Below are 23,081 nucleotides of genomic sequence, written 5' to 3' on the forward strand. Positions count from 1 at the left end.
CTTGTCCAAGAGAAGTCTGCACAGGCACCGAGAGGAGTCGCGCCACTTACCTGAGCCTGCCCCCTCTCCGCTCAGCCCGCGGTGCACTTAAATTACGTTTTCCAAGCCTGACCCAGGGCGCTCCCCCCTCCCTCCCCTCCACTCCCCCACCTCCCCTCCCCCTCCGCCTCCTCCCTCGGAGCGGGAGCCGGGGATCCCACGCCCTTGCACCAGCCCGGGGGCTCGGACGGGCCCGGGAGCCGCTGGTCGCCAATCACCGTGCGGTGGAGAGGCGGGCGCTCGGCTCGGCGCGCCGGGGGAGCCAGCTGGCGCTGCTTTCCCCGGGAGCCTCAGACGCTCACACAGACAGACAGACGCACAGACTGGCGGGCAAGCGGGCGGGCAGGCACGGACAGAGTCCGCCGGCCGCCTGCGCTCGGAGGCGCGCGCCAGCCCGGGCCCGGGGAGCCCCCGTCGCCCCCGGGAGCGGCAGGCAGGCAGCTCCTCGGGCCGGCGCCGGCAGAAGGGAGGGCGCGCGGGCGGCCGGAGGAGGGGAGGCCCCGGCGCGCGCGACCCGCGATGTGAGCGGCGGCGGCTCCCACCTGGCGCCGCACCTGGAGCGCCGCGCTCGGGGCCGGCGGGGAGAATGCGCGCGGCCAGTGCGCTCCGCCCGCCGCGTCCGGCCGCTCGCAGCCGCCGCGCCCGCACCTGACCATGGAGTGCGCCCTCCTGCTCGCGTGCGCCCTCCCCGCCGCCCGCTCGGGCCCGCCCTGGGGTCCGGCGGGGCTGGGGCGCGTGGCCAAGGCAGGTGCCCGCCGCGGGGCGCGCCGAGACCGGGGGGCAGGGGGCGCCCGGCGCAAGCCCCGCCGCGCCTCCTCACGCGCGGTGTCCCCTTTTCTCTTGCAGGCGCTCCAGCTGTGCTGCCTCTGCTGTGCGTCGGTCGCCGCAGCCTTAGCCAGTGACAGCAGCGGCGGCGGCGGCGGATTAAACGTTGGTTCGTATTTGCTCCCACCCCTAGAAGGACCTTTCCAGGCGCTTGCCCCTTCTTTCCCCCGAAAAGAGAGAAAAGTAGAAAGGCGCCTGCCACCGCCCTCCTCCCCAACCTGGCAGGTGTGCGCGCGTCCTGGAAGGGGCTCCTGTTTGGGGGCGGGGGGTGGTGGGGATGTGGCAAGGACTCTGAACTTATCAAAAGAATCAGTGCCTCAAGCTGTAAGTCCCATAAATGAGAAAACAGTACTTTCCTTCGTTCACAGATGGCTTGTTTAAAAAAAAAAAAAAAATCCTTGCCATGGTGAGAAATTAGGAAGTGGACGAGATGGTTGATATCAAAAGGCACCTTCCTCATTCCCTTCCTCCTTTGGGAAAGCCTGCAGGAACTACTTCTTGGTGGAAGATGAAAAAACTGTGAGCCCTCCCCTCCCCCCTCTGGCCTCCTCGCTTTTCTGCCCGTTTGTGTTCCTGATCTGCCTTTGCTTTTCTGCTTTCGCCTGCCCTTGTGTCACGAGTTCCCCAAAACTGCTTTGAGAGAGAGGAGAGCAGGTAGCTTGAGGTCTCTGGGGCCTTTATCTCTTCCGAGGTTCCCAACTGCGGGGTCCCAGAACACCTTCCCGGTCTGTCATTTATTTAATTTCTCGTTGGCACCCACCAGCTACAGGAGAAGAGCCGATCCAGGTGTCTAGCACCTGGATGTCCAACCCAGATTCTAGAATTTTTAGCCACGCGGGGTTATCTGCCGCTGCTGTGGGAGAGCAAGGCATACTGGGGAGACGGGGCATGGCAGAGACATGGAGTAAAGGCTGGGAAGATGTGGGTGAGTGAGGGGACAGGGGAGAGCCAGGAATTAACTCTTGAGAAATTCACTTTTTGTCCACTCAGAGGGGCTGACTGCGTTTTCTAAAACAACCCCTCATTGTTCCATGTATAGTTTCCAGACCGCATCTTTACTTGGTCCCCGAGCTGACCGATTAGATCACTCCCTGCAGGAGACTCTGACTGCCTCTCTCTGTCCAGGGCTGAGTAGTACCATCCACCTGCTCGTTCTCCCCTTGGAAACAAACTTGTAGCTGTGTCTTGGGCAGGGGTCTTTGTGGGCTGAGTGCGTGGAAGGCTGGCTGGATAAGGCTACCCCATGGCCTCCTACGTAGAAGCAGGCAGAGTTTGGGGTCGGTTTGGGCAAGGAGGTAAGAAACAACTTCTTGTAGAGACTAGAGCACATGCAGGCGGGGTTTTCACGCTTAGCTTTTCGTATGGTGGAGGAAGGAGGTGGTTTTTTGCTAAGAAAAAGTTGGATTTAATCAAGAGTCGCCTACCTATAAAGCAGCATAGCAGATTTTTGAAAGAGAAATCGTCTATGGCATGCTTAGTGGGTTTGTTTTTTTTTTTAAGATTAAGAGAGGAAAAAAAGTTTTCCTGTTGTTTTTAAAGACGTGTGTCAGTTAGATAGTATTTCTAGTTAAAGGACTCAAGGAGAAAATGGGAGAGGCAAGATATAAAGTCCATTGTGAGAATGGGAATTGCTCAAGCAATAAGGGTCACACATGGTTCATACAGAAGAAAACAGCTGAAAGTTATGATCCTGTTGGGATTCCCCCCACCCCCAAACGTAGGCGCAGTTAGAATATCCCACATCGATTCCTGTTAGCTACAGGGCTTCTGTTCTTTCCTGAGCTTTTCTTATTTGGTTGTTGACTATTTGGGGAAAAGGGAAATTCCTCTTTCTTTTCCTCCTCCAGTAACCAAGGACCCAAGTGACTCAAACATGCCTCTTCGTTATTTGGAATCTTTCTAAACACTTTCCAAATTAGTTTCCCATTCTGTGCCTAGAAAGTGGAAACGCAGAGTGTGTTTGAACACGCAGAAGGCATGCCTCAAATCATTTTGTGATGATACTTTTCAGTTTCCACGTTTTGCGATAGAAAACAATGTGCATGTTTCAATTTTCCAGCAGCAAATAGTGTGTTTTTTTTTAAGCTCCTCCCCTTTAGAACAAGCAGGAATTAGTGCTGTTCTCGAGAGCAAGGGGGAAAGTATTTTGAAACATGCCTTTCCAGGTGTCCCCTGACTGACACTCCCCCACCAACATGTCTGAGCAATCTTAAACATCAGACACTATAGGAAAGTTCTGACAATTTTGAGGCATTTTTTATGCATCCACTATATTTTATGTTTACAGTGAAATGGGGTTGTCCCTGTAAAAGCTCGGAGTGAAATGTTCAGAGCTGTACAGGTGCTGGGGTTTTATTATCACATATAGTTAATATCGGAAATATGAAGCTGCTGGTAGGTGCTCGTTATCTGAGATGGTTTCAAGTTACTCAGCACTGTCAGTTACCATTTGAAATTTAAACTCAGCCTCCCCAAACGCTCCCAATTTAGTTTAAACACGAAGATGTTAATCTGGGGGGGGATTGTTCTTTTCTCTCCTTTTGTGGTCTTACACTTATCCCCCCCCATCACTTTTTATGTATGGATGTCTCTGACTCATGTACTCAGTCCATCTGTCTCTGTGCAGACCATGAGAGAGAGTTGTGGCATTTTTCCTCCAGCATTCTTGACATTCACGAAGCCTGTGCTTGACTTTCATTTCTGTAGGAATTACTGTCACAGAGCTCATTTGCACAGGCCACAGAGCTCCCGTCGTCCTGAGCCTCCCTGAATTGCTGTGGATCTAGGTGCATGTCGATGGGAACAAAGCCACCTTTGAGCTGCGCATTTGTTCTCTGCCAGCCTGTTGCAGGGGGACCCTTTGGCACTGTGGGTTCTGGGTGCTGACAGCGAAACCTTTCCCATTGCAGATTACGTCTTTGTCACGCCGGTAGAAGTGGACTCGGGCGGGTCATATATTTCACACGACATTTTGCACAACGGCAGGAGAAAGCGATCGGCGCAGAGTGCCAGCAGCTCCCTGCATTACCGATTTTCAGCATTTGGACAGGAACTACATTTAGAACTTAAGCCCTCGGCGATTTTGAGCAGTCACTTTATTGTCCAGGTACTTGGAAAAGATGGTGCTTCAGAGACGCGGGAACCCGCAGTGCGGCGATGTTTCTATCAGGGATTTATCAGAAATGACAGCTCCTCTTCCGTCGCTGTGTCTACGTGTGCCGGCTTGGTAAGTACCCCACGCTCGGGGGCGACTCCCTCGTTCGTGGGTTTTGTGTAACTTGAATGAACAGATGTCTGCAATATTAAGCGTTCTTCCAGCCAACTCGACACATTCACACTGTCAGCTTTGATACTTATAATATTCTCAATTGAATTAATCTAATCTGCTCCCAGAAAAAGAAAATAGAATAGAACTTTAATTACCATTTAGAACATTCTTTTGATGTTTAATGGTCTGGGCCTCTTTATTCTCCATGTTTGAGACGCTCCCCAAGGAAATTAATTTGATGGATGCCATTCGCTTTGTAAAAGTCTTGGGAGACCCAGGCATTATATAAATCTAACAAGCTGCTTGCCTCTACGTTGCTTTGAAATGGGAAAACTGTATTTCAATGCAAAATTGTGTTCGGCCGCCCAGTGAAGCCCAACCTTCACCGTGGAAGGGAGGCCTTTTGTTTTCTTTTAACTAATCTGTTTGTGTCCTGCGCACATAAGGCATCCTTTTAGAGTGTGATGTGGTGTGCTTGAGGGCTGGTGGGCTTGAGCGTGGCATCCGGCGTGCAGGCACTTTAAGCGTTCTTTCCTCTCGGTGGAATCCTCAACAGTGGAGCTCCAGGCCAAGGGTATTGGTGTAAAGGCTGCTTGTCTCAGGGTTCAGTGAAGTCTGTGAGGCTGTAAACGGGGTTCCGGGTTCATTGCAATTGACGAGCGTCTTCAACAGACGTCGGAGTGTCTGTCTGTTGAGACCCCCCGTGGTCATGCTCCTGGCAGGGCCGGAAGAAGGAAAGCGTGAGAAAGCCCATTTGAGGATGTAGTTGGTAATGGACTTGGTGCATCAGGACACAGACCAAGAGGGGCTGGCGTAGGTTCCTGTGAATGAAAACTCCCACGTCCTTCACTAGTCAAGACTTTATTATTTAACTTCTTTTTCACATCATGGCCTGAAATTTAGGTAACACCTTTCATCAGAGTTCTGATAGTCTTTGGTGTAATCCATGAATTATAGGGCAAAGCAAAGATTTAAGAAGTCTCAACTAGGCTTGATCCTTTTAGACGATCAGTATGACTCACTGATGACCTATATGTTCTGACATGGTTACACACACACACACACACACACACACACACACACACGTGAATCCTAGGAGTTTTGTTTGACTTGGTTGTGGTTGTGATGAGTCTCCTGCTCGTTTCTGGGCATTCTCCCATTTCTCCCGCTATTCTGTCTGTTCCAGTGCCCTGGCGCGTTCAGGAGGTTGGGCATCTCACCATAGTGGCTTGGACTAGCCCAGTCCACGTAACACAGTGGTTGAGAGCAGTCTGTTCTGAGCCATTGCACCCCAGCACTCACTAGTAGGACCTTGGGCAAGTTATTAACCTCTGTGTGTCTTAGTGTCTTCATCTCTAAAATGGGAATAATAAGGGGGTTTACATCACAGGGTTGTGGGGATTAAGTGACTTCTTCCAGGGAAAATGCTTCCACGGAAAACAGCAGTTCCTGGCAGGGAATAATCACCCTGTTGCTGTTCTAGTTTCAGCAAAACTTAGCCACTTGATGTTGATTTCTCTTGGGATTCCACTCTCTACCAATGATCACTTGCCTCATATTATTAGATGTCAGGTGATTTCTCCTAAGGAGGAGATTCACACGGAGCAAATGATCCCAGAACACCTAGGAATGAGGCAAATTACAATTTTCCATCGTGATGTAAAAATTGTGATGGGTGTGTTAGAAGTAACTGACAGCCACTTCTGCCTGTGTGTAAGGTCGACGTGAATTAGAATCATGAAATTCAGATTCTGTCCCCACTGCTCAACAGACCAGTCACATGTCCTTCGTTAAATAACTTCTCTTGGTCTCAGTTTTCTCTCCTGAATTACGTAAAATAATTTCTCAGACTACTGCCATCTCTAGGCATCTGACTCTGATGATCTGATTTGTTGACCCTGGCCAGACCCGCTTGCTGTGGGGCAGGGAAAGAATCAAGCTTCTCCCCACTGCATTACCCACGTCTCCATGACCCTGCCAAGCAAGGGTAACACGAACCCATAGACCCATACGTGATAAGAAGAAAACAACAAGAAAAAAACAGAAAAGAATGGAAGTCCAACTAAGAAACCGGTCACCACTCAGAATTAAGTTTTATAACCTTGTGTTGAGGTATAATGTATATATAAGAAAAATGTAAAACGTATATACAGAAAAATGCAAAAATCAAACTTCGCACCCATGTAACCACCAATGAGATGAAACAAGACCCTCACTACCAGTGCCCCCGCAAGACCCCACTGTGTCCCCTTCTCAGTCACTTCCCCCTGCACCGGGAGGTAACCGCTATCCTGACTTCTAACTTAGCTTAATTTTGCCTCTTTGACTATTTTACGTAAGTAAAATTATACCGTATTCCTCTTAAGGACTATTTCACGGTGTTGCCGTATATTGTAGGTGGACGTTTAAGTTGTTTTTGGGGTGGGCGCTTCTGGAGTACTGCTGAGCACTTTTGGATATGCCTCTTGGTGAGCATGTGGACATTCTGTTGGAAGTCTGCCTAACAGTGAGCTGGTGGGTCTGGCTGTACGAATTCGCCCTGCGATGGGAGCGTATGGGAGTTCCAGGTGCTGCACTGCCTCACCAACACTTACTATTGTCTGTGTTTCCCGTTAGAGCTGCTGAAACGACGGGTGTGAAGTGGTACCACGTTATATGGGTTTGGTTTGTGTTGTCTTAATGGTTGCTGGAGCTGAGCCATCTCTTACACTTCTCAGCCATTTGTGTCTTCTCTTTTGTGGTCTTTCTGTATCACACGGACATAGAGTATACATGTTTCCGGCCTACATTATGGTTTTATTTTCCTTTTCTCTGTAAATGGATACAAGAGTTCTGAGCAAAAACACTGCTTTGCTGACTTAACATCTCTGTTGTCATGGCTCTGAATCTCTAACAACACATTGATCTGCTTGTGAAACACTATCAGACAGTAGCAGTGAACATCGTGAGATCAGCTGAGCTCAGGGAGGGGACACTTGACTAGGAACATTGAGAGATGGTGATGGAGAGAAAGAATCATGGCAGGAGCAAGAATGTCTTCATCCTTCCGGCCACCTAGAACACTTTGGCCCTGCTTCTTTGGCCAAACAAGGGGTTCATATCTTCACTAAAGTTAATTAGCAATTACTATCACGTATTCAGAACAGTGAATGATTGAAGAGTTCAGGAGAGGGATAAACCTCTAGATGCTTTTTGGAGAGACTCCTTGGAGTTAACATGTTAAAGGAGGCGAGCAATTCTTCTTGTGTTGTCCCAGAAGCTGACACGAGATGATGGAGACTGAGAAGTAGAGGCTCTTCTGCTGGAAGTGTCTACACCAGGGTTTCTCCTGCCGAGGAGCTGGACGTCTGGCATCTGAATGCCCGTAGGGGTTATAGCAACCTCCTGGAGGGCATGCAGGTGTATCAGGCCAGTAGGTCACCCTTCAAGAACAAAGAACCCATGGGAGAACTAACAGTGATCTGAATTGCCAGGGAAGCCCCAGGAGAGAGTGGGGAAACAAAGGAGGGTCGTAATAGTAAAATACATGTGTAGGTACAGGCCTGCCTACCTGTATACTATGTATTCCAGGGAGGATTTCTCTGGCAGTGAATTTCCCTCAATAGTTCAGAATTAAATTGTGCTTAAAATATTTTCTTAAAATGCCCTCCTCTCCCCACAACTGAAAGGACTAACCTCATTCGGAAGTTGAGCAGGTAGTTATTTACCTGTTATTTTGTTATTTTGTCTAGAATAATAGTCAAAACAGAAATTGCAAACTTCCCCGAGCAAATCCTGCCCACTGTGACTCCTGGGCAGGATAACTTTTTTTTAAAATTTTGAGCACCTGTCCTCAGGGGCATGTGTGCTCCAGCTCACCACCGCCCCCTACAGCAGGCTGTCTCGCACTCTGGGGAAAGGTGTCCGGGTTTGCAGCCTTGGCTGCAGAATCTTGGGGTCACAGTTAACCTAATCTAATCACCACCTGCCATGTACATCCCTTCTTCTGTATCTCGCCCCTCCTTGACCATCACAGTGAGGAGAAGGTCATTACCTCCAGGTTCATTGTTGGGATAGCCTTCTTGATGTCAAACCACCACCGACCTTCTCATGACTTTCCCCTGTATTTCTTAGTTCTGTCTTTCAAGACGATTGAACAAATTTGTGTGTGTCTTCCTATATCCTGGGAGATCCAAAAGGCCTTTCTGCCCAAAAAACGTTTCACCCTAGAGCTCCTTTTCATTAGGACTGTGTTTTCAGAGTGCCTGCGATCAGCTGCCTTGACTTTGCCTGAGGTGTTGAAAATGTGAATTTCTTTACCCACAACAGAAGGTCAAAGAGGCTAAGCTCAGGAATGCGTGTTTTCAATTCTCCAAATGGCTCCTAATGCATACTAACATTAGAGAACCGTTGGATCAAGACAATGAACGTATAGGCAGATTTTTTTTAAATGATTGCTGTTGGAAAAAAAAAATGCTGTTGGTTTGAGACACCGATCCCATTTCTGAAACTTAATGGAAATGTCCTATTTTAAGAGCTGACTTAAAGGACACACTGAATGATCATTTTATTCAACAACTATTGATGCGATTCTGTTCAGGCACGGTGGGTAGAGTTGTAAACAAGTTGGATGCCGTATTCTAGTTTGTAGAAAATGTTCATGGAGTAGGGTTTTAAAAATGGGGGAAGCATAGTCAAATTAGTGCTAACTCCACGTCTCCGAGCTTTACTGTGCATATTAGCATATTAGGAACTTTAAAGTTGCCCTACTTTAAAGGCCTTTGTTTACACCTAGAACCTTCCCAACTTATTTGGTCACAGAACATTTTTTTGTCCCGAGGAACATCTCTTCACAGGCTGGTAGTGACAAGAAAATCAAAGTGATGCTTCCCCCCCACCCCAAAAAGATATATCACGTATTGATTTCTAATTGGTGTGAGATGCTCCGGGGAGAAAAGGATCTCATGATGATGTATGTGGTTTCATGGCCAGATACTCCCACAGAGTAAGGGAAACCTTAGGTTTAAATTCAATTAACAAGGTCTTCCCTGTGAGACATTTCACACCTTTTACTATGCTAATATGCATTGTGAAGCTCCAGGAGATGGGATTGTAATACTAATTGGGCTGCACCTCCCCTCTTCAAGGCACTGGCATCAGCCACTTGTCCAGGTTTCTGCCTTCACCATGAAAGAGCAACTTCTACATCTTGAGATGCATCGCACTTTCTTGGTACCTGTTAGACCTCATTACCAGGGCAATGCACCTCTTGCTGAACAAACCCTCAACACCAGACTCCATTCACCGTGTGAAGAGCTAAAGACCAGCCATACCGAAACGTCCCCCATCTTGCTTTCCTGCCCAGATCTGTACTAACGGTACTTGGTACTTTACTGTCATGTATAACCTCCGCCAACGCCCAGCCGGCTAGAGTGGTGGCGTGGTCTGCTGGTGTCTTCAGTCGTCTCTGATCAGGGGCCTCAGAGACGCATCAGGGGCTCCGTGGAAAGCGTGCCATGATCAAGGCTGCAGGAGATCCCTCCAGCTTCCATTCCTGACACACCGCCTGATTTTGCCTTTTAGTTTTCCTTTCGTTTCTCTTCTCTTTGTCCCCAGCAATGAAACCGTAAGTGGTGTTTCTCCTGCATGGCTGGCTGCCCCAGTGTCCTCGTGTCTTTCTCACCGGTGGCCCTTTTAGATGGCGACTGCAGGGACCCATCCTCCAGAGAGCCTGGGTCCCTGCAAGGAGCTTTGGAAGCGGTTGGGTTTCAATAGGCCGGAGGGACGCTTTGATCTCCGCTTTTCAGAAGTATTTTATGACTCACAAGTCTCGGCCATTGAGGTGTCTGGCGCTGGTCACTGCCTGCCCAGCGGTCTTTAGAAAGCTGGTTTCCATTCATAAAAGGGTTGAAGTTAAATGACCTTAGTCCAGACAGGCCAAAAGAGACCAGGCTCTCCTGCTTTGTGGGGCCTTGTTAGCTAGGTGGGGGTTTGCTGAATTACATACACTCCCTCGGGACTTGAGAGGAGCATGCGAAATGAAGGGTTAGACGGGGCTGTATTGATACGTTTTTTGGATACAGGCTTTCCCAAATCGGAGATGTTTTCTTAGGTTCCTGATTCATCAAGGGTAAAAAGTGGTGTTTTTGTTTTGTTTTGTTTTGGTTTGGTTTTGGCTACTCTTCAGAGGTGATTTGTGAAGACAATTATTTGCTCGTAGCAGTACTTTTAGCAAAATGCTGGCCAATCTCTTTTTTGAACACCTAGCTGAGGTTCTTGCCAGAGACCAGGATCCCAAGGCTGATTTGGGGGGTGCTCCCACGGGAGGGCGAAGGGCTGACCCTTCCCCCGTGCTCTCTGCCTGTCAGAGGGTGGCCCTGCAGGAGCGCGCCCCCAAGCTCCAGAATTGTGAGTGCCGCGCTCTCCGCCTTGCCCCACACCTGTTTTCTCATCTGTAACGCAGACGGTACCTCTCTCCTCCTCTCTCTCTTTCTCCGGGGACTGCAGTGACTCACGAGGAGGGCTGAGCCTCATACGCACTGGGTGCTCCGTCCTTGGTTACTCTTGACTTTGGACTAGGAGGGGATCTGGGAAGGAAGTGGCTGTCGTTCTAGAACCTCCTCAAGGAAAAGGGCTCCTGGTGGTGGTAACGTCCTACTGAGGGTGTCTGGAGATTTTGTGGGCGGAGGTCACCCCTGCATTATCTACCATGACGAAAGGAAACAAGAGAAAGCTGAAGAATCAAAGAGGAAGGATCCACAGATCCATAAAGGTTGGGCTTGGGGCACGTAGGTTACAGGAGTGCGGGGTGCTGGCTTCGAGCTCAGACTTAGAGAAGTCCCAGCTCTGGCCTCTGCTCACCGCACAGCTCAGGTCAAATTCCTGATCCTCTCTGTGCTTAATTCCTTCATTGGTAAGATGGGGATAACGGGGCTTATGGATGCTGAATTGGAAGAAAAATGCCCTACGTGCAATGCTTACAACAGCGCCTAGTCCACAGTCATAATGTTAGTAGTGGTGACGAGAGAGGCATAATCGTCATGTTTGCTAACCTCCTTCCATAAAGGAGTTTCCAAAGCTGGCTAATGCCCATGCTCCTTACCACCCACAGGCGGGAAAGCTTTCGCCAAGATAATAATAATAGTTTCTATTTATTGAGCACTTCCTGAGTTATTAAAACTGGAGCCGTGGAGAGGAGAATTCAGCTAAGACACAGGCTGGGGCCTTCATAACATTTAACTGCCAGTGAGCATATGGGTATTCAAGGTCTTAAGTGGCCTTTATACCTCCACGAGTTTCCAGAAGACCCAGGCACTTGGAAACAAACCCCCAGCCTCTGACATTCGGGCCCTCCCTCAGAGAATTCCGTGGGTCCTGGGTAGAGCCTGGGTGTCCATTTGAGGGAAGGAAAGGACAAGCTTCACAGATGGCCTCAACCCAGCAGGCGCTCTTGACTCCATTAGTGTCCTAAACGCATCCCCGAAGAATCTTTTCAGGGGAAACAGGACTGCTGGACCCTCTTTGGGGCAATCGTTTCTGCTTTGCGGAATGCATCACGACTCGGGAGTGTGACTGTCCGTGCTCTAACCCCCATCCGCCGGCGTGTATGCTAATGGGGGGCGGGCAGGGGTGGTCCCTGTGAGTTGAAACGGATTGTTCTTGTTTGTACATCCCAGAAGTTTCCCTGGCGAGTAGAATAACTCCATCTCAAACTAGGTGAAGCATAAAAAAATATACATTTTTTGGCTCTGAAATAATTTGAATTCATGCTTCCCACCTCCACCCCCCTGCCTTGTGTTAGAATGGCTAGCTTTCAGCAAGGCTGGGTCCGCAGTGCCCAGGGATGGCATCACTGTTGTCTTTGTCTGACTCAGCTCTTAGACCTTGCTAGTCTTCCTTCTGCAAGCAGGACCTTCTGCACTCTGGAGAGGAGGCCAGCCTTGCCTTGGGCACCTGGGGTCTCATGCGCCTTACTCAGCGGTGACGCCCCAACGTAACCTCTGTCCCACGGGAGAGCAAGCGTCCGGAGCTCTGGACTTTATTTGCTCTCTCCTCTCTCTCTAAGCCTTAGAGGGCCATGCCCATTTCATCTGTATATCCGAATAAGACCAAGTTAGGTCTTCACTTACGTGTTGATATGTGAATTCGTGCATGGAAGGAAGTCAGGGATGATGGACAGCGAGCCAGAGACTGCAGTTAATGCTTTGAAGTTCCTTTTGAAACCCGAGTTTATTACATCTAGGTGTGTGTGTGTGTGTGTGTGCGTGCGCGCACACGTATGCACATACTTGTGTTCACATTTAAAATGTACATAAATTGTATTAGCCAACACTTTTCTTGATGCATGTTTTTTGATGTGTGAAAATAATGTATATCTTGGAGTTCCTTCTTTATCAGTACACGTACATCTGTCTTATTCTTTTAACTGCTGTGTATTTAATCATTCCCTTCTGGTTAATGGGTTTGTGTCCAGCTTTTTGCTGCAGCTGAAGAAAACACATATATTGGTGGGTCTTCTTAGTTGTATGCAATTCTGTATTCCATGAAAGGGACAGACACCGAGAGACCTGCTTTGTGGAAAAACGGTGGTGCCAAACCCATACTAGACATTAGCTCTGGCCAGAAATTTCCCTGTAGAGAGTGACATTAGCCACCCAACGTCACTGGCTATCACCTTGGTGGAAAATCATGCCAAGTTCCTATGAACTCATTTCACCTTTGTTTTCTGTGACCCTAAGAAAGTCACTTTAGGAGAATGGTTCTCTCCAGCAGAGCAGATGTCCTGGTAAAATTGCACCGTTTCCCACCGTTAACCAAAAAAAAAAAAAACAAAAAACCAGTTGACGAGAAAGTGGTGCTGATTAATTCCAAGTCCAAACAGAAACAGGCCCAAGGAGCACCGCCCATTAAGGCTTTGGTGACCAAAACCATTTTCCCGGGCTTCCCAGCGGTCTCTGCCCGCAAACCCAGGAGTTCACTGTCAGTTACGTCCAGTTGTTTCCATTAAGGCCTGCTCCCACGGTTTCTCTACCCAGTTACAGGGCAGAGTACACTCAAAGGCCGGAACGCAGGTCTGGTGAGAGCGTTGCCTCTGGACGGACGGCAGGCTCACCTCTCCTGAAGGGATGCCTTTGAAGTAGCCAGGGATTTCATTTGCAGCTGAATTCTTTTCATTGCTTATTCATGCCACCGAGCTCCGGAATATTTTATCTGCCCTTATTACCACTACCCGTCAAGGGGGCATGCTTTCTAATATAAATTATGTCACGCACACCACTCATTTACTGGAAGTCGGCCACCCTTACTTGAGAGACGGCACTTGAAAGGGACTGACATAAGCTAGTAAAAGGAGATTATCTCTCCGGTGATTTCCCAAGTTCTCTCTCCAGCAGTAAAAACCTGACACAGACACTGCTTTTCAGTGTCTGTGAGTTCATTCTGTGATTTTATGATTCCTTGTCTCCCTTTCGTAGTGTTCTTTGCCACTTCCGGGAGGCAAATGAAGAGTTACCCCAAATTAATTTCCCTGTTGATAGGCAATGAACACAATTATTCCCCTAGTTGATTATGGAGTATAGGTCTGTTTTAGGCAACACAGTGATGTGGTGGAGAGAAAAGACTGCTTAATTGCACTCTTATTCTTTATATATGCTTTATATGTATGTGTGTAATATTATACACACATAATATACACACACACACACACATAGATATGTATGTCCTACATTTTCCTATGTCTTGGTGTCTTATCTCAGGGCTTTACAGACATTTTTGAGTGAGATGCATTAAAGCAAAACAAATTCCATGCCTTTAAAAGGATTCTTTTTGCGTGTAAAGCAAGTACTAATTTCTCTTTAATCCTGCATATGTAACAATGATTAAATCATGTCTAGATCAGTGATTCTTTTTTTTTAACTTCAGTTAATTAAAATATAATGTATTATTAGCTTCAGAGCTAGAGGTCAGTGATTTGTCAGTCTTATAGAACACCCGGTGCTCATTACATCACGTGCCCTCCTTAATGCCCATCACCCAGTTACCCCAGCCCCCACCCGCTCCTCTCCAGCAGCCCTCAGTCTGTTTCTTAGGATTGAGAGTCCCTTACGGTTTGTGTCCCTCTGATTCTGGCCTGTTTTATTTTTCCCCTTTCTTCCCCTATAATCCTCTGTTTTGTTTCTTAAATTCCACATAAATCAGTGATTCTTAGCATAGAGAGCTTTAAAAAAAAAAAAAAAAAAGATGCCCAGATCCCACCCCAGAACAATTGAGGACGAAGATCTGGGGCTGGGGCCCGAGCATGTGTGTTTTCATGGCTCCCCACCTGGTTCTCCTGCACAGTCCAGATTGAGAGCCCCTGGTCCCGACAAATGCCAGCAGCTCCAGAAGCGCGGTCACTTTAGAAATGCCTGTGCAGTAGTTTTAGAGGGCGGATGGCATGTTAGAATGTGTGAGATTTTAGAAGCCCATCGCTTTTCCTTACTAGTTATGGGATCTCAGCAGAATTATTCTTTCTGAAGACATTTTTATATTTTGAAATACTTCAAAAATTTTGAAATACTTCTAGACTCACAAGAAGTTGCAAAAATGAGCAACTTCTTGCTCACAGAGCATTCCCATGTAACACAGAGCATTCCCATGTAACCTTCACTCAGCTTTGGGAAATTATCAACTATCTGGGAATCTCAGCAGAATTATTCTTTCTGAAGACATTTTTATATTTTGAAATACTTCTAGACTCACAAGAAGTTGCAAAAATGAGCAACTTCTTGCTCACAGAGCATTCCCATGTAACACAGAGCATTCCCATGTAACCTTCACTCAGCTTTGGGAAATTATCAACTATCTGGGAATCTAGCACACAGATGCCCTCCCAGTTACTCATCCACTCGCTAATTCAGGTACTGCCGGGAAGAGGTCATGCAGGTGTCATCAAGGCTTCAGATAAGTTGACCTTAAGATAAGGAGATTTCCCAGGAAGGTTTAACCCGATCATGGATCATCATATGATCCTACAGAATCGGGAAACGTCAAGGAGGTTCACAGCGAAAGGGATTTGATATGTGAGAGTCTCCGTTGCTGGCTTTGGAGATCAAGGGGTCCACATGGTCAGGAAGGCAGGCGGCCCCTAGCAGCCAGAATGGCCTCTAGCTGAATGAGCCTAGAAGTGGATTCTTTCCCAGAGCCTCCGGGGAGGAAGGAGCCCTGGCTGACCCCTGATTCAGGCCTTGGGGAACCCAGAGCCGAGAACCTGGTCATGCTGTGCCCAGACTTCTGGCTTGCAGAACCGCGAGCTGATCAATGACTGTGATTTCTAGGCTGCTACGTATCTCGTGATTTGTTATGCGGCAGTAAAAACGTAACACAGAGACATTCTCCAGTGCTGACTGTGCGGTGGGTGGGTCACAAGGTAAGTCCCTTCTGGTTCCAGGGCTATGGTCTTCTTACATCACCCCCAAACGCTCATGCTACCTTTTGGGGCACGTGAGACCATGGGTTCAAAGAGAAGCAGTGAGTGTCCATAGATACCGCCTGTTGAAAATGGCCTAGGAAAGTTTTTCACAATTTAGCTCGGCTTTTTTAGCAGGATGCTACCCGCAGGGACGGCTCCTTGTGAGAGATGTCCTGTGCATTTTAGGACGCTTGACTGTTAACCAGCAGATACCAGGAGCACTGCACAGTTAGGACTGATAAGTGCTCCCAGATATGGCCACGTGTCCCTTGGGTATGATTGTCCCCGGCTGAGGATCATGGATAGCGCCCAGTCACATGCTGGGTTCTTTTATAGAATGTATTCACGTATGTTTGTCTTTCTTCCATAGTGTACTTGCTGTTGATTTCGGAGTCATTAAGAGTGATGATTTCAGGTGTGCCTGGGTGGCTCAGTGGGTTAAGCTTCTGCCTTCGGCTCAGGTCATGATCTCAGGGTTGTGGGAGTGAGTCCTATATCGGGCTCTCTGCTCAGCGGAGAGCCTGCTTCTCTCTCTCTCTTTCTCTCTCTGTCTACTTGTCATCTCTTTCTGTCCAATAAATAAATAAAATATTTTTTTAAAAAAGCGATGATTTCAGTAATAATGATGATTCAATAATGATTTTTGCTTTTGAGGCATGTTGCTGGGGAGACCATCTGTGAATGGTGCATGGGGACTGGGCGTGGATTGGACAATTGCGAAAGATAGTCTGGAAATCTTTTTAAAGATGTGTATTTGCTTTTGAGTTGCACAGAATGCCAACCCAGACTGCTGAAAATAAATGGATCTCTGAAGAAACAAATATATATATTTGAAAGAGAGAGCGTGTACACACAAGCAGGGAGGAGGGCCAGAGGGTGAGGGAGAAGCAGACTCCCTGCCAAGCAGGGAGCCTGATGTGGGGCGCCATCCCAGGACCCTGGGATCATGACCTGACCCAAAGGCAGATGCTTAACCGACTGAGCTACCCAGGCACCCCATAGAAACAGATATATTTATAATAAATTTTACCCTTGCGTTCTTACAAGGAAAGAGGGAGGGGGGTTCTATGCATGTGGATGTAGATTAGAAATGTGGATTCCATTTCGGGGTTTGCTGCCAACCTTCTGTAAATCTCTGTATCCTGTGGATCTGTAACAATGGGGATAGTGGGCGGCTCTGGAATGAGTTCTGGAATGTTCTCTATGTTTTATGAATGTGTACTCAAGCCTGAGAATCTTGTCAAGGTATACTGGATTTTTCTATCTACCGCGTGTAGTTGGACATACTTGAACTTCACTGTACTTGAGGAGGCAAAGAGCTCTGTTTTAATTGGAATGCAGCATAAGGGAGCTCATTCTTTCATATGCAATCAACTCATCAGCTGACCTGATGATGGAGCCCACTGCTTTTACCCCTTCCTTGAATAGACCTGCCCTATGAGAATGTATAGCACAGTGGTACCTGGTACTTTTATAATAACCACATCCTTTAAATTACCCAGCTTCTTTAGGGTCATTTGGGGGTTTGTATGCCTGGCGAATTGCTTGACATTTCTTCTTTTCCTTCTGTTCCTTCCTCCTGCCTACCACCCACCCATCTCTACAGCCAACCACCCCCCTCCACCCACCCACCTTCTAAACCAAAGCACTTATTTCCAGCCTCCTATGTGGTTGAGACGATGGAGATACAAAAATGGTAATATGGTTCCTAAATTCTAAGATATTCCAGTGTGAAGCTGGAGAGTAATGGCGACAGGAATATAAACATGTAAGAGTGCAACAAAATTAATCCTACAACTTAAGTATCATTTAAAGCGCCTTGAGAACACAAATAAGTATTGAGTGACTACTTTTTAATATGGTGGGCAAGCAGTTTAAACACAGATGTGTATAGTGGGTGATTTTATGCACCTGTCCTTGTTCATTTCATTGCCCGTGGGCCAGCTGAATTGGGTATTTGGAAAATATATCCAGTTCCAACTACTTGATATCCCCTCTCCTGCCACCACTGTGACGCACGCCGCTCTCCTCTCTCACCTGGATTCTCATAGCAGCTTCTAGTCTGATGGTTCTCCTTCTCTCGTGTGTCCCTATAATCTGTGTTTCTCACACTTGGCCAGATTATTTCACCTTTTTTCCTCTGGCAACTAATGGCTTTCTGTGACTCATAGTTTGTAATCCAAATTCCTTACCCGACCTGCAACTCCCTATGTGATCAGGCTCTTTTGGCTTAATTTCCTATCTTTTCTACCATCGTACACTCCCTGCCCTCCAGCACTTCTGGCCTCTGTCACCTTTCAGGGCCCTAGATGCCCCGATTGCATATTGGATGCTCTTCCCCTAAATATTCACCTACTTCCTTCCTTCCTGTCCTGTGCACTTCAGTTCTCTGTGTAAATGTCATCATTGCAGAAAGCTCTTCCCTGCACTGGTCACTCCGCCATCCCCTTAACTTGCTTTCTTCTTCTTCATCCTCTTTATCACTCATACAGTAAAGACTCTATTATCTTGCACGTACCTCCCTCTCTGCCTGAACAGCGGCTTTCTGAGGGCTGTACTTCGTTTCTGCTGTTCACAGCTGTGTCTACAGTGGCAGGAATGGACCCTGGAAAATAGTAGGCACGTAATAAAAATTTGTTACATGGGCGTATGTAATGAACATCCTGGTCATTTAGAAATACACACATCATTTCTGTTGGGCATGCGTGAGGAACTGGATTTTCCTTAGGCATCCACGTAGGCATGCATTCATTGGAAAAACTCATCAGTAGGTCTTCTTATGTGTAGGTTAGCTATGGGGATTCAGAGAGAGCACTGGCCATCTGTGATTCTTGTCTCTCTGGCATCTCTTTCCCCAGTCTTTGGGTAAAAACCTTGCAGATTTCCTTAGGGACCTACCTTCCTCACCTCTGCCCCAAGCCCTTGGAATTTGGGCGGAGGTGCCATGGTTCATAGCGACCAGTCAGCAGATCAGATAGCCTTGACTACAGTGATTCGTAGGGATGCGCATGTCAGGGGATCAGAGCCAATGAAATAAAATTCTGGGACACCTGGAGGTAGCACAGAGGATGGAACATAAGTCCAGAGTTGCTGGCCACCTTTATGTCCCCTAGAATAGTCATCACAGTCTTGATGCCGGAAATTGAAGTACTTTGGACCTTTCACTCTAATAAAACATAGCCCCCTTTCTTGTTCCTCTAGTTCACCCTTAGTTTTGGTCACTTTGAAATGAAAGTCCTAACCATGATAGGACCGTAGAAGTCCTGGACAGCTTCTGGCCAAGACCTCCAGGTCCCACAGAGGAAGCAGGCAAGCCTAATGCGACAGGGGCCTTCATCCCGTGCCGGCCTTCACAACAATGCAGTGACACCTTGCCTGCACTTTGTGAACTGGCGTTTCGTGGGCGCAGAGCCCACGGCACAGAGCGTGACCACATCTACCGCTGTCGGTAGTCGTTTGTGATGGTGCATCTTGGCGGTGTCATCCGTCTTCTTGATTCACTACTTTGTCAGTTGTCTTGTTCTTACACACCTCCATGTCTGCCGACAGTAACTGCAGATGGGTTGACACAGCAAACACAAGAGAGCACGTCCCAGGCCTGTTAGTGAGCAGCTGGAGAGAGACCGCTCTCCGCGGTTGACTTAGAGGATGACTTCACACTCCATAACCACTTTTAATTGATTTCTTTGATTTGTTTGGACGATGACATGTGGGGAAATGTTGTAAACCAAGAATGCTTATTGATGGATTACATTGCCCAACGTTCATATGCAGCTCATTTGCGTCTTTGAAGATATTTATTTTAATGAATCTAATTTTAGTAGGCAGTGGGTTTTTATTTTTAAATAATGACAACAGAAGTGTTTGTGTGTGTTTGTGTGTGTGTCTCCTCCCCCATGCTCTGTTTCTTCTTTATGACGTATGGAATTCCGTCCCCTCTTTGGTGTGGCACAGTGCTGTCCAGTAGAAACGTAACACAAACCAACATGTGTCATATGTCATTTAAAATTTTCTAGTAGTCTTATTTAAAAAAAAAAAAAAGGTAAAAAGAAACAGGGAAAATTAATGGTGTAGATTTTATTGATCTAAGATATTGAGAATGGTATTTCAAAATATAATCATGAAAAAATTGAGATAGTTTGCTTTTATTTTGTACTCAAGTGTTCAAAACTCAGTGTGCATTTTCCAATTACTGCACATTTGGTTCAGACCAGCCTCATTCAGTGCTCAGGACCAGAGCCCGTCCTGGACAGGATAGCTCTAGTCCTCTCCTATGTGGAAGTCCTCGGATGTATACAGTGAAAGTAAATGGGCAGAAGAGAAAAGTTCCGTTTTTATCTAGCTTGCTAAGATTGTCTATCTTCCAAAAAGTACTTCCCCAGTGTCTTTAGTTTTCTTTTGAATAGTCTCTGGTATATACAGTTTGATATTTGGGTTTGGAGGCCCTTGGTCATGACATAGTTCCTAGACAGTTGGGTAATTCTGATGGTGGAATTCAGATGTAAAATAAAGTCAAATATTTCTTTTGAACATAGTTGAGGGTAATTAGGTTTTGAAAAATTTCAGAATTTATGCATGGATTTTCTTCTAATTATATTTGCTCAAAACTTGCTAGCTTACTAACTTCTGCTTTTTTTAAATTTTTGAGTGGAAACCTCTTTATTAGGTCTCATTTTCCAGATCTTCATAATAACCTTCGCAGTTCTGCTCATTACCATATGTAGAAACTGGAGCAAAATAGAGTTTTAAAAAGATCCATGGTCAGGTCAGGACATTAAGAGGTACTGTCACACTACAGTATAAAGTTCCCTCTCTCACAGAAGGGTTCGGTGGCAAAAATAACCCAGATCAGTGAACAGTCAAAAATACCTTGTATCTGACTTATGATCATATTTAACGTATCAGAAAATTTAGTTATCTTGCTATATTTTTCACACATGATATCTAAGCACATTTTTCCTTGCCGGTGGCCATGCTCACAGAAGCCGGCAACCCCACGGAGAGGCAAGAGATCAGCTGGCAGATGAGGTCTCCGTGCCCTTCCCAAGCTGGGCCTGGCCTTCCTTAGGCCAGAAGAGTGGAGGAGAGTTTTCTCAGGAACGGTTGAAATGAGGAGCCCATGGCTTCCATTCTCCAGAAAGGAAGGAGACCTTCTCAGTCCAGGAATACGGCAGTGGCTACTTTTCAGGGGAGCCCCCTTCCCCCTTCCCCCAACATTCTTGGTGGTAGACCGAGCATACCCGGGCTGTTTTAGGGTTTCTGGACAAACAGAAGCAAGGTTGTGTATATGACATATATTATACACGTGTAGTACTAATACATATGTATATCAATATTTTACTAGATAGTAAGATATGATTAATTCATAATTATATAGCAACATATTAATGTATATGTGTATTTTATATGCATATATACATATGTGTGTTTTTATTTGTACACACATAAATAAATAAATTTATATGTGTATAAATAAAACTATGAGATTGACTCACATATTATGAGAAGTCCCAGGACCTGCAGTGGTGGAGCTGGAGAGCCGAGAGAGCTGAAGGTGTGGTTCCAGGCTGAGTCTGAAGGCAGGAAGAGAGCAGTGCCCCAGCTTGAAGACCACGAGGCAGGGAGCAAGTTCTCATTTCCTCCGCCATTTTGTTCTGTTCCGGCCGTGAGTGACGGGTGATGCCCACCCACACTGGGGAAGGATACCCACCTTATCCAGTCTACTGATTCAATCTCAACAAGAAACACCCAGAAAAGGATACAAGAATAATGTTTGAACATTTGGGCATGGTCCAGCTGGCATGTAAAATGAGGCATCCTGGAATCATTCTGCCATCCTTGGGCACAGTCGGTTTTGCACCTCGTCCTCTCATCACGTGCTCCAGTCGTGCTTTCCCACTTCCCAGTGTGATGATCTCAGTGATGCCTGTCTCCTCCGCTCGATGACAAGTGTCACAAGGGCATGAGCCCTGCCCGTACAATTTTTTTTCCTCTCGTGATTATATTTCAAGCATCAGTCATGGTGCCTGGAACTCACTCATTCACACTCTCTCTCTCGAAGTGTACATGTGGAAATATATAGCTATGCCAATATGCCTCTCCACATTGCATATTAATATAATGAAATAATAGTATTCCTTCAAGTGAATTTCCTCACTTACCAAGTGTGTACTGAGAGCCATTCGGGACAGATCCTGGAGCACCGGGCCTGGTAGTTCTTGGTAGTTCTGAAGAAGGGAGTTAGCGTCCTACCGCCCCTACTGTAAACCTCGGTACCTGTGCCGGTGAGCCGAGAAACTCTGGACGACGTTGGACTCTGTGTGTATCTTGTTTTCCTCATCAGGAACATAGGGATAAGACCTCTTACAACTGTGGTCAGTCTTACGTTCTTCATGCAAAACTCATATCACAGTGCCTTGGAGAGACAATAAACATACAAATGAGTGAATATAAAATAAATCAGAAGGTCCAAGTGCTGTACGGTGGGTGAGGGAGGTAAGGAATGCCTGCTGGTGCGGTGGTGTTTGGTGCTCCCTGTTGGCTCTAGGAGCCTCACATACTCAAGGAGCACCCACCACCACAATGAGCTGTTGCTGCCGTGTGCCGTCTTCAGCTCGTCCCCTAGAACAGGTAGGCGGTGGGCATTTACACTTCATTGACGCCTTGCAGGAAGATCCAGGTTTCAGCTGGAATAAATGAACCAGTTTAAAATGAAGCGAGGATCTTGCCAAACTGCTGGCTAAACAGAGAGTATCTGAGAAGCCAGAATGTTACATTCCTGGCCGCATTCTGAGGTTTGAGGATCCAAGGGAGGGTTTTGGAAAGATTCGCTGAACACATTGTGTTGCCATATTGATTAGAAGGGAGACGAGCTACCTGTACTCGGTCCTGGGTTTGGCTCTAGCTAATTTCTGCAAAGGGACCTCTTCCGTGATTAGCTTTCTTCCCTGCTGATGCTCAGTTTTGTTATTCACTTTCTCAACAGAGGCGGAAATGGGAAAAAGTGGTTGCCCATCTGCTGAGATGGTCTAGGACCCTGGAGATTTGGTTCTAGTCCCAAGGCTCTTACTAGCTCCTCTGTAACCTTGTGCATATCTGGGCCTCGGTTTCCTCACCTGAAAATGAAGGGATGGGATTGGAGAAGCATTTATCAAACTGTCATTCTGGGTCTCCTTACAGAGGCATTGCTTGGATGCTTGACAGAAGTTCAGGTTCCTGGGCCCCTTTACAGTTCTCATAATCTCTGGGACCCTTGGAATCTGTGCTTAAAAAAAAAAAAAAAGATTTTATATATTTTTGGTGGAAAAATGCATAAGTTGGGGGAGGGGCAGAGGGAGAGAAAGAGAGAGTCCCAGGCAGACTCCTCCCTGATGCAGAGCCAGGGGTGGCGGTTCGATCTCATGACCATGAGATCAGGACCCGAGCCAAAATCAAGCATCGGATGCCCAACCGACTGAGCCACCCAGGCGCCCCAGCATCTGCATTGGAGTCATTCCCATGTTCATCGCATTTTGAGAATCT

General features: G+C 47.1%; 1 protein-coding gene across 2 annotated transcripts in view; it reads left to right on the top strand.

Annotated features, from left to right (window-relative positions):
* Positions 1–693: 693 nt before the first annotated feature.
* ADAMTS18 (ADAM metallopeptidase with thrombospondin type 1 motif 18) overlaps positions 694–23,081 on the top strand; it is a gene marked incomplete at both ends in the record, with an annotated part of 134,134 nt that continues 111,746 nt past the window's right edge. For both annotated transcript variants that reach the window (XM_080828082.1, XM_080828083.1), the window contains 3 exons: positions 694–783; positions 886–973; positions 3,774–4,090. In XM_080828082.1, coding sequence (XP_080684208.1) covers positions 694–783; positions 886–973; positions 3,774–4,090 — 495 coding nt within the window. The remainder of the gene's footprint in view (positions 784–885; positions 974–3,773; positions 4,091–23,081) is intronic.

Source organism: Martes martes (genome assembly GCF_963455335.1).
Source record: "Martes martes genome assembly, chromosome: 17".
Lineage (NCBI taxonomy): Eukaryota > Metazoa > Chordata > Mammalia > Carnivora > Mustelidae > Martes > Martes martes.